Raw genomic sequence first — 12,394 nt, forward strand, 5'->3', positions numbered from 1 at the left:
AAACAAACTGCAAGTACTTTTGAATACAATTGTAGCAATCAGAGACACAAAACAATCTGAAGCAAAAACGAAGTTCGATCTGGACCCAACGTGCTGGCTCGTGTGTATACCATCTAAAAATCTAACAAAGATATGATACATGTAAAATATGTTTGGATGTAATTCAAAACCAAAATTTGATAAATTTTACGCTGAACGACAATATCAAAACGATTTAGTACAGTTTTTAAAAGTTTTGTAAACGATTTTGATTTATACAATTTTGACCTACGGTGTAAACTTTGGCTTTTCTTGCCAATTTAAAAAAAAGCCATAGTAATCAGTGATATAATTGAAATGTTGTGTTTACAAACTTTGTAAATAATTGAAAATGTTGCTTTACAGACTTTCAGAATAGGTTTCTGCCAATGCATTTTACTTTGCACTGCTGCAAATTCTTTTGAATGATGTAATTGAAATGTCCGCTTCACAAAAAACGACGTGATTTCAGGCATGTTGATCATAGTTTTGTCAGTCTGTCAGGTGAGTGGTCCTTTGTTTGAGAATCTGTGTGAGAAAAGGATAAAATTAAATTGTCTAAACAGAGTTAAGCAAAACCAAAAAAAAAATCGAAAAACAAGCTAACCATTTTAAAGTAGTGGTATCGGTTTTAGGTTTTCATTTTTTTATTATGAGAAAAGTGGTTAATTTTGTGGGCCTTAAATGTAGTTTAGCTTGATTCCGAAGTATTGTAATAAACCAAAACTTGGATTCATATTTGATGGGAACAATTTTCCTTCACTTATTCGCAAAATAGGCTAATCAACCTTGACCAACACTGCATAAAACAACTTTACCAAACTGAAGCCCCAATCTTCCCTAAAATAATTTACATTATACAACAATGACTGTTTAAAGAATTGGGATTCTGAAAAACGATTCTTACCCTGAATAGTTCCATCGGTAAAGATAACTTGTCCCTTTGCCCATTTCTGTTCCACACCGGACCCGAACAACAGGTAAGTTATTGCACCGGCCAAATAAACTCCGGCTGAGATCCAGAAAACAGTCTGCCATTGGGTCAGCGAGTTCTAAATCAAATAAGTCGTTTTTATGTTAATAATAGAACAACGGTTTGGAATTCACGAAAATAACGTAAACGGTAACAAAAAAGGACAGAAAGGCAACGAATTAAAGTGAATTTTGGACCTGAATGACACGTTTTAAGATGAAGTTATCTTCTTGCCCGCAAAGATAACTTAATCAATTATCCGAAAAGTGGGGCCTGTGTTACGTGATCCATTTTGAACAGATGCAAGGTTGTTTTCTTAACTGCGTGGCTCCGTTAATTAAACGACGGCCAAGTAATGACCAATTTCGTAAGTAAGTTCGAAGGTCAATGCCTATCTTACATACAATTTCTTATCGGCAAACTAATGTTGATTAATCCTGTTACCTTCAAACAGCTCCAGAAAAACTTACGTTGTCTTGCAGCAGCAGTCCGACCACTTGCGGCGCCAGAAAGCCTGGTATATTTGCGATTGTGTTTGACATCCCATAGATGATGCCGCCGTATTTGGGGGCGATATCAACCGCGTTGGCCTTACACCCAGGCACTGAAAATTAAGCGTATCAGCAGTTTTGTGCGGACTCGTCTTCAGTGCACTGCTTAAGTCACTGTTTTTAAATTACTTGGTTTGACTTAATTCTTTTGAGCAAATGAATTAAGTTAAAATAAGGCGTTTTCTTTCGACAATTTTTTTTCAATTTGTATGTTCCACCGTTTCGTTTTCATAACAACGACTTAACTTGAAGCCGACTTCAAATTATAGCTTCTGCGATGGACAATTGATGACTTGGACCGGAAATTGTTATTTATTCAAAACAACATATCTTGTGGGCCAAGTTATTTTGACTTGAATGAGACTTCAGTTATCTCACAATGACTTGTTACACAACAAGCGTAGGGTACAGACCGAGACTTAACTTGTTATTTATTCAAAAAGACTTGATTTGGACTAAAGTTAATTTACAAATGACTTGAGTGTGACTTATATCATTTCGCAGTGACTTGTTTACAACAGAAGCTTGTAGTCAAATTAACTGTTTGCGACAAACTACCAACCTCCGAAACAGCCGTTGCACCTACCTAATACAGCTCTTATAAAGTGCCTTGAAACCATATATACCGCAGTAAAACAATTACTACTGGGCTGAAATTTCTTCCATTCAAACGTTAGTCGAATATAACGTCCCTTCTATGACATAGTTAAAACCGCTTTAGGCCTATGCCTCCCCTTTATTATAGCCTGTAAGGTTGTGATGTCAGCTGGTCAATGTTTTCGCACTTACGTAATGATGTCTGTATTGTTTACAAATACTGCGTTGTGGCAGAATTATTTGGTATACGCATTCTGCGTCGCGCGCCAGTGTTACATCTCAATTGGCATTTCGCTTCATAAATGATCTTGATTGGACTTGAGTCAGTTCCTTTTGGGAGTTACTTGAAGGCTCACTAGAGTATCAACTGGGCTTAAACAGGAACCTTCTTAGTTATTGTCGTGCACTGCTAACTGCGCTGCTTTGTAAGTGGCATTTACTTTATGCTAACTTGCTTCACCGATCTATGGTTTGAAACTGGATGTTCGTTTATCAACTAATACAATTCTAATCATCTCAGCGTCTTGTGGTTGGCGAGTAAGACACGCAACTTGAAATTGGAGTCCAAACGAATGCGTCAATTAGAACGCTCCTCAGTTGAATTAATAATTATAAGATCAACCAAATTAACACGAGCCCCACACCTACTCTGCTCTTCAAAGAAAAAACATTGTACGCCAGTCTGACTTACCTGTCAAAGCATTGAAGGCAACTGACAAAGAGAAGAAGGCAACGGCTGCTGCTGCATCACAACCGATGTAACCTGCAAGTAAAATGTGCGATAATATCATATCGAGCCCAACTAGGCCGATGCTATATTCTTCTTGGGTGACTTGTTTAGGCCTAATACCAGGATGGTTGCGGCGTTTTCATATCAGGGAAATAGGCTTATATTCAGGCAGATATTAAAACAGGCTTCGGTGACAAAAAAAGCCATTACGGAGCTAAAACGGTGGTTACCATTGTATGACAAGTATCTGAAGTTCAATTACTTTATTAATTTGGCCCTTTTAAAGAAATTATTGAAATCTATGATTCATAAAATCAAGAAATATCGCGTATCAATCTATTCGGATTTAAGTGTACGTTTTTTAATTTCATTTAGGCAAAACTATCCTACTGTAAAAAATATTCAAGAAAATTGCCTGAAAATTTAGCGTGTCAACGAGTCATTTTAAAACACCTGAAATCCCACTAAAGTCATTTCAAAATAACCTAATTTAAAGTAAAGCAATTTTATAAAAAAAAATCCAGCACGATAAGACTGATATCATGTCAAAAAACAGTGAACACTTCATTGCACCTCAAATAATCACTTCAAAACAAAAATAACTAGGCCTACACATATTTTCGAACTTCTGAAATTTTACATTTAGCCTAAATAAATTAACGTTAAGTTAAAAAAAACACTTAATTAATAGAGTAAAGGAATTTCTAGCCTGCTCTGCTTGCATCAAGGATCGACAGATTCGGTGATTCTGTAATGGCTTTCGGTGTACTAATGATATGTAAGCCGTAATCGTTGAGCAAGCATTGGCGTATGGTTGTTTCTCGACTCGCTCCTCTCTGAGCCTGCATAGCTCAGTTGGTAGAGCGACGGTCCCAGCTTGACCGGAGGCAAATGGCTTTCGGTGTAGCCTAATAGACTACTAGAGTAAAGGAAGTTTCAAACCAAGCTCACCTGCAAGCACGACGAAAAGTGCCGGCACTGCCAGCCCAAGACTCGTGTTCAACTTGCGTATTACCACGGTTGACATCAGTTGTTTGCGGCGAATGACGTCAGTAATGTAACCCCCGGTTACCGTGAAAATCCACTGGAGGATGTACGGCAGGGAGGAGAGGATGCCGCTCTGGTGGGTTGAAAAAACGTCAAGGATGAGCGGTAGTTGAGGCGCAATAAGACACATAGAAATCGGAGTTATCAGATTACAGAAGAATTATAGAATTGTGAAAGTGTTTAGGTGCATTTTCAGTATCTTGTCACTTGGAACAGTTTTTAAAAAAGCTACCGTAGCAGTCTTTGACACCATTTACCTGCATATAACGTTTTGCCGTCTTGGTTGACAAACCCGACTTTTGTTAGTTTAAAACAATCTTCCAGGTTATGCAACAAATATAAAATCATTGCGTTTCAAATGACCGAAAATAAAAAAGAACTAAAAGTCATGTCTCCGTAGCCTACTACTCGCGTTTCTGGCAACAAGTTAGATAGGGGAAAGTTGCAGTTTGGGTCAGAAAAAACAAGCTTTGATTACTTTTTTGGGAGCCAAAAAACACCAATATCGTATGATGGCCGACCACTTAAAATAAAACTTTCCACTCTCGGTTTTAAACGGTTCGGTATTTTTATTAAATCTAATACCAGCATACTTAAAAAAATTCACCTTTTGTTTCGAATAGAATGATTCGCCGACTAGCGGACGACGCTTGTCGCGCCCGCGAAAGATCCAAGCGTCGCCCGCTAGTCGGCGAATCCTCCTGTTCGAATACACCTTTGTTTTAATAGTCATCTTTATGATTTCAGTCAAATATCCAAGTAGGTACTATTTATGCGTTAGATCAGTGTTGTATATAATACCGCTGATAGGTTGAATTTGAGTATGCTTGACATGTAAGTTGGAAGCATTGTGAGAAGCGTGTAATTTCCCCAGTTGCTTGCGAAGTGTCCGACCAGGATTCCAAGCAAAGGCAAGGAGGTCAACATCGACACCCAAGGCGTTCGGTGCTTCACGTTCTGTTGGTTGTAAAAGGGAAAAATCCTGTTTGACTCATAATAGTTGTCAAGGCTGTAGGTACTTGAAATGCTAAGACTTGATCGTCTTAAGGCTGATGATTTAGGTTAGGCCTTCTTGTGGCCTAATTGTTAGAAATTATTCTATTTTTTTCACAAACATGATTTGCTGTGTTATTTATACTTACTTCTTGGCAGAGCCATATAGACTCAATGGACAGTTACCTAATGGTAACTAACAACTTTTTTTTATGTAAAATCATAACTCTGTACGTTTTTAATAATTGAAAGCCTCATGCAGGGCTAAACTGTGATTTGTAAGGGCTTGTGCTGGTTTCCTCTAAGATTGATTGGACTCCATTTGTTAAGGTTGCGTGTTCCAACAGCTTAGCCACAGCAAGGTATTAAACGTGTTGTAACGACTTTTTTTTTACCAGTTGCAATAGTTTAACGTTTTATTTTTTATATCAATGACTTGAATTTGACTTGCTCTCATAACGACCGGGACATTTTTTTAAAATGACTTGTTCACAGCACTGGTTGTCAATCAACGATCATAGCAGGGTTGACCACTTTTCTCGTTCGTTCATTAGAACTTTAACTCAGGCTAGTTTTAGCACCAATTCTTTCTATGGTTGTATCTCTACTCGCTTCCCTCTGAGCCTGTGTAGCTCAGTTGGTAGAGCTACGGTCCCGATATGACCGAGTTCGTGAGTTCGAACCTCACCACAGACTAAATTTACAAACAGAACGCAGCAGGCAACGGTGTCATGGTTGTTTATGACGTCAAGGTACTAGGGCGGTATCCCTAAGCATTTTATTAGCTCCTTGTGCGTCTCTCCTCACCTCGCTCTTTTCCTGATCGAGTCCAATGCTATGCTTGATGTACTTCTTCTCCTGCTCCGAGATGCGCGGATGTTGGTCGGGAGTGTCGTGGACCAGCGCGAACCAGAAGAGCGTCCAAATGATCGCGCCACCTCCTGTGAATGCAAGAGATATATGAGGAAGTTGCATAAATGCATGCTCAGTGTTTTAAAGACATAGTCTGGTATCTTTCATTGAGGGTTTCTGTGGATGCGACAGACACATTAGGAGGTTGTATCCAAGAGTATCGAGTGGTTTAAATCGACCTCGGAAAGTCATTTTACGACAGGCATAAACTGTTTTCTTTATCTGCATAACCTTCTGTGGTTGAGGAAGACGCATGAGGAAGTTGCATTAATGAATGCTTAATGCTTTAAATTGACCTCTGAGTGCAATACGCAAAGCATGATGATTCGTTATCCTTAATCAGACTGTTGATACTAGATCATTGTTAGACATTGCATACCGTGGTCTATTGTATGGATGATATGCTGTCTTTTTTTTATTGCTTTTCTATGCCAATTATTTTAACACGTGGTGCTACCTATCGCAGTCCTTTACTTTTTTAGCAACGAACTGGTCCAAGGGATGAAAATGGAAAGAAAATTTATAAATATGAGGTGTCTGGTTTATTTAAAGTGCTTAAAAGGAAAAAATGTCTTACAGAATAAGTCTTCCAACTCAGGTTATACACTCTGATGACATGTTAAGTCGTTAAGGACGATTAAAACTAAACTAATAAAAAGTAAGACTAGTGATCTTATACCAGTCGTTCAAACAACTGTTAACAGTAACAATTGTTCAGGAGGGTAAAATATCAAAAAGCATTAATAAAACAGGAGACTTTTTTAATAAATCGACAGTAATTCAAAGTGGTAATTTTAACTGCACAAGTAAGAAACTTAGTTTACCTTAAAAAAACGTCATATTTGGTCAGTGTGGTCACATAAAACGCTTTTATAAGTAATTCTTTTTAGACAATTTTAAACATTACCTGTAAAGTAAAACACCGCTTCCCAGCCAAGCGTGTCGGCGATCAAACCAGCCAATGGCAGCGTGACACATGTGCCGAAACTAGCGCCACTCATGTGGAACGAGATCATTGTGCTTCTCTCCATAGGAGGCGCCCAAGGACCCCAGGCGCCGTGCATTGTGGGAAAACTAACGCCCTGAAAAAATAAATAAAATTTATATTATATTCATATTAACTAAAGTCAGTAGTTGCAATTTATTAAATCCGAAACAGGATTCCACTTTGGCGAAATTTTTTTCCCTTAAACAATCCCCTTTTATCGGCTTTTTAAACTCATGAGTTTTACTTAAAAGGAGCCAGAACGGAATAATATGTAAACAAATATATGCTCATATTATACACCGAATCGTCAATAAGACTTTTTCTGCAATTTTATTGTTACGTTAGCATTTATCGAACAAATTTCGTCCAGCTCAGTGTTAACTTTGTGTTAAGGGATTTGTAAACTAACACTTTTCCATTTGTCCAATAGGAGCCATGTCCGACGCATTTTGGTGCACCGCTTGCTGCCACTGAATGTTAGTTTAACTTTCAGCGAAATTGACGTTTACGACCAAGACCAACAAACATGCCAATCTTAATTATTAACGAAAGTTTTGCAGCACATTGGTTGGAGCTTAATGTAAAAAATTCCAAAGCCCATACAAAAGTGAAGGGTTATAATAAATTAAAAACGTTAAATGAAAGCTGTAAAGTTCAAAACCTTTCTACTTTTGATTCAACGTATCTGGGCAAATGGTATTTTGATGTTTTAGGGGTTATTTTGATAATCATGTAATATGCTTTTTGTGACCTTGATGATAAAACACGAGGCATTATGATTGAACTTTTTTTTAAATACCTAATGAAATATGAACTTAAATAATAATGTATCATTTGCGATCATAACTTGTAGAAATGTTGGATAATATCGGATCGGAGTTAATACCAGACACCCACATGTATAGTATTAACACTTATTGGATGTATGGTGGTTTCACCTAATAGGCCTACCAAATTAATTTATAAGTGTCAGCCATGGTCAGCAATGCTAAGTTTTCGTCGTTGAAAGTTAAATTTCGAACGACGATAAATCAGCTAGGCCTACTTAAGTTTTAAATTTGGGCCTAATAACATGGAAAAAAAATTACCTTAACTGGACTGTAGTGATCTTCAATAAACTGGCGTTCATTTCAGAATTTCATAAAAAAAACTGTTCTGAATTGCATCACAAAACATTCCAACAAGACTTTATCTTCATTAAGAAAATATACCGCGGGCTGGTTGATTTAACTCAGCGGGTCGTAGTTTGGTGAACACTGGTCTTCATGACCAAACTAATGACGTAATTTGCTATTGGGTTGGAGGTACTTTTGGCCCTAAATTTCAATTATCGAAGTCGGATGAAAGTGCCAAGTATCAACAATCCCCCCCACACACACACACACAAGCACCATAACACACAAACACACACACAAACACACAACACACAAACACACAAACACACACACAAACGCACACACGCAGACAAACACACACAAACACACACACACACACACACAAACAAACACACACACACACACAAACACACAAACACACACACACACACACAAACACACACACACACACATAAACAAACACACAAACGCACAAACACACAAACACACAAACACAAACACACAAACACACACAAACACACACAAACACACACAAACACACACAAACACACACAAACACACACAAACACACACACACAAACACACACACAAGACACACGTCTACCTGAAAGAATCCGAGCAGAACCCTCAAGACCACGAAGAGCTCGAAGCTCGAGTGCGCCGCAAGTGGTGAGAAGAGAGTTATGATGGCCGACAAAAACATGGCGGTTCCCAGCACTTTCTTGAAACCGATCTTGCGCGCCAGCCAGGCCCCTGGAACGTTGCTGACTATGTAGCCGTAGAAGTAACAGCCAAGTATGAGGCCCTGCTGAGTCGGGTCCCAGTCAAAAATACCGTTCTGCGAATGAAAAACGGTGGTTGAATTTTGGTTGGGAGCGAATGTTTAGAAACGAACTGAATTTCAAAGCTAGTGTAAGTTTTGGTTTGCCTAAAAACATTTGTAATAAATACTTGTCGACCATGGTCAACTTGAAAAGTTCTATCGTGTATTATGTGGTTATAAGCGTTGGAACAAATGCAGCCATGTTTTTGTTACTCGACTCAGTACTTATATTATAGTAATAGCTTATACGTAGCCATAGAATCGTCTTTGAACAGGGATGTCTAATATTTTGTAGTCAAGTAATTATTTAAGTTGCGGATATGTCATACTAATATTGCGAGTTAACACCACTTTTTACTACTTTGTCATGTCGAGTAAAAACATTTCGGCTTAAATGCCTTTACGGAGGAAACTTAGCAACCATTGAATATACTGTTGCTGCCAGGCATTGTATTAATTATAAAGAAGGTTCTTCCGACAATTATTTATTCTGTACCGACGTTTCGATAACCTATCCAGGTAATCTTCATCAGGGCATATAAACTTGTAACCTTGCAGAGGTTTATATATAGTATAGAAAAACGACGAAAAAACAATGTGGCAAAACGAGGCGAAAAAAGAAAAAGAAAACAAGGCGCGAATAACGTGAAAACGTGGAAACCGGCTGCAGCCTTCTAATGGCCGCTACTGCACAAAAAGTGATAGGAAGGTGCAAGAAATGTATCTTGCTTAACGTTCATGGTGTTAGAATGAGTGTGAATCGCCCAGGATTCTAAGAAGACGCGGCGGTGGTAATCCACGTTTTCACGGCGGTTTCCACGTTTTCACGTTATTCGCGCCTTGTTTTCTTTTTCTTTTTTCGCCTCGTTTTGCCACATTGTTTTTTCGTCGTTTTTCTATACTATATATAAACCTCTGCAAGGTTACAAGTTTATATGCCCTGATGAAGATTACCTGGATAGGTTATCGAAACGTCGGTACAGAATAAATAATTGTCGGAAGAACCCCCTTTATAATTAGCAACCATTGTTCCCAAGTTTTAGACTTGCAACTTTTTGGTATTTAATTGAAACACTTGCGGTCTCTTAAAACTACTTAGCGGTCATCCAAACCAAACCTTGAAAAAAACCTGCTCGTGTATTTACCGAGTTCACGTCCGATCCGCTACTTTGCCCGCGATCCTGGCAGATGTCGGACGAGTTGGCGTCCCCGTCTTCCGCTGTCGAGTTCACCATCGCCACAATGGCCACATTCAAGTTTACTCGCAGCGAGTAGACGTTGAACATGCCCAGAAATCCCATGAGCGCTAACACGTGACGAGACTTGACGTAACATCCGGGCGTTTCTTCCTGGGCGTAAAAGTTTTTTTTTTGTGAATCAAATTTCATTAGTTGAAAATAAATAAAGAGTTATTCGAAACGTTCAAAATGCTTCCTACCTGTATGGGCTTTGATATTCTAATTACGTCTTACCACAACCTCCAACCATTATGCTGCAAATTTCATTAGAATTAAGTAAAATATTAGTGTAAGTTTGAAAATAAACCATTTTTGTCAAAAAAAGTGTTGAATTAAAATAAAACGATTTTGAACTGTATATCTAGACTCTTTTGCGCTTGACATTTTTTGGACAGAAAGCAACAGATTTTTGAAGTCTATTTGTATTATGTCATTATTTTATGACGTCAGCACTAAAATTTCTTGCCCCAACTGGTCTATGCGAAGCAAAAATATTTTTTGTGGATCTTCGAGAAAATTAGTTCAAGAACCTATCATTTAAGGTAAAACGCGGAAGCTGAAATTGTTTTACTTTAACTGCATTAATTGATTAATGGTTTCTCTGTGTGTTTAAATTGATCAGTAAAACAAGTTAGCAGAATATTTCCAAAATAAATAGGTTTTTGACGATCTACCAAACTTAAGCAGCGATATTAAATACTTTTTTGATACACTTAAAAAAACTTAATTTTTTTATCCATTTGATTTGTTATAATACACGCAGCGCAATAAAAAAAAGATTTCGTATTCGAAGAACAAATTAAACAATAATAAAAAATGACTATGTCGAGGCCGGCATTTTTGTTAGTTAAAAGTCAGTTTTGCAAACGTTTGAAAAGCAACGTAAATATAATTGCAGAAAATTAACAAAGACCTAGTTATCGAAATAGGAAATGCGATAATTGCAAAGCAAAAGCGAAAAAATACAGCAAATACTGTTTAATACATTTGTCCAAATCAAAGAGGTCTTGGTGGGTAATTCTGCTCGCATATACCGTATATTGCTCAAATGAAAATATAATTGAACGACAAATTAAAAAAAATAAACAATTTAAAACAGCCTACTATATATTTTTTTAATTTTGTAAACGAATTATGAGCATTTTTATTCGATTCTGATTTTAAATAATTTTGACCTAACGTGCAAATTTTGACAAAATTTTGACTTTTTTTGACAAGTCAAAAAATAATCGCCCTAGTCATAACTGATTTGAAATGACCCAAGTCCGTTACTGAGCATTACCTCTGCTATAGCAAATACATAAAACGCAACATGTAGAATTCAAACAAACAATAAAAATCAAAGTTAAAAAAACAGAGTAAAATCAGGATCAGACATAATTTTAAAAAAGGAAAATATATTTCGCCTATACTGACATCGTCAGTTCCTATAAGCAAAGTAAAATACATAATATACAAAGCAAAAATTCCATAAAGATACGCCCTTCTATATGTAGAATTCATATTGTTGTTCGTGCAAAAGCTGAGATAAATATGCTAATTGTACTAAAACATATTTAATGCAAACACTTCATTTTAACTCAAAATTGTCGTTTGTCCAAAAGACTTAAGTCAAGTCAAATCAAGTCATTTTACCCATAAGACATAAATCAAATCGTTTCAAATCACTTTGAACCACTCCATTAAAAAATGTGATAACAACATCCAAACATTTGGGTACACTATGCACGGATCTGTAATGTAGCTTGATAATAAATCTTAAAGCCAAAAGGTCGAGTAGATCGACATTATCTTGATAATTAAGACGTTTCGATACGAGCTTGTATCCTCTTCAGTTAATGTAATTAACATCCGATTATTTGGACTAAACCAAAAACACGAAACAGTTGGGCTATGGGAAACAAGATTGTAGTTTTTATGCAGTTGTGGGGAAAAGTACTACAAATATTTCATAAAATTATGCCCTATTTTTTAACTAGTAAGAGGCACAAAGTCAGTTAAAACAACGCCGCTTTGCTATTTGGTTATGTTATTAAATCGCTTTGCTTTTGTTTAAACAAGCGTCTGACGTCATAATGCAGTTGGCGGGTTTATTTGAGCAAACTGTTGTTTACTTTTAAAATACCAACTAATAAAAGCGTCATAGGTCCAAAATTGCGTTAAAAATGCTTGTAAAACTAAATTAACTTCGGAGCATAATGGTTGAAGGTTGTGGTAAGACTTAGTAAGAATATTAAAACCCAAAAAATTTTCAACTCTAAAAATGAATAAAGAGTTATTCGAAACGTTCACAAAAAGCTACTTACTTCTGTATGTGCCTTGATATTCTTATTACGTTTCAATATCTGTTTTTCAACCTATTTTAACTTACCTCATTAACCAACTGAGCTTTTGAGTCAGTACTAGGAT

At 37.0% G+C, this 12,394-nt stretch overlaps 1 protein-coding gene and 1 non-coding gene across 2 annotated transcripts; one reads left to right on the forward strand and one right to left on the reverse strand.

Annotated features, from left to right (window-relative positions):
- Positions 1-499: 499 nt before the first annotated feature.
- On the reverse strand, positions 500-10,135 carry LOC146139209 (sialin-like). Its single transcript, XM_083391747.1, has 10 exons — positions 9,893-10,135; positions 8,529-8,762; positions 6,729-6,903; positions 5,717-5,850; positions 4,718-4,873; positions 3,821-3,989; positions 2,831-2,902; positions 1,462-1,595; positions 926-1,070; positions 500-546 (listed from the first exon to the last, which is right to left on the reverse strand). The coding sequence occupies exons 1-10, from the start codon at positions 10,133-10,135 to the stop codon at positions 500-502; spliced, it is 1,509 nt and encodes a 502-aa protein (XP_083247873.1).
- Trnai-gau (transfer RNA isoleucine (anticodon GAU)) lies at positions 5,532-5,605 on the forward strand. Its single transcript has one exon. It is a non-coding gene; the product is annotated as a tRNA-Ile (tRNA).
- Positions 10,136-12,394: the final 2,259 nt, after the last annotated feature.

This window comes from Ascidiella aspersa, chromosome 6 (assembly GCF_963924565.1).
Source record: "Ascidiella aspersa chromosome 6, kaAscAspe10.2, whole genome shotgun sequence".
NCBI classification, from domain to species: domain Eukaryota; kingdom Metazoa; phylum Chordata; class Ascidiacea; order Phlebobranchia; family Ascidiidae; genus Ascidiella; species Ascidiella aspersa.

Excerpts from the sequence above, each read along its gene's own strand:
- LOC146139209 (XM_083391747.1), bottom strand. The coding sequence starts at position 10,135 with ATGAAATTTGATTCACAAAAAAAAAACTTTTACGCCCAGGAAGAAACG. Across the intron at positions 8,763-9,892 it reads GCGGATCGGACGTGAACTCG|AACGGTATTTTTGACTGGGA; the intron begins GTAAATACACGA and ends TTTCATTCGCAG. Across the intron at positions 4,874-5,716 it reads TCGATCAGGAAAAGAGCGAG|AACGTGAAGCACCGAACGCC; the intron begins GTGAGGAGAGAC and ends TACAACCAACAG.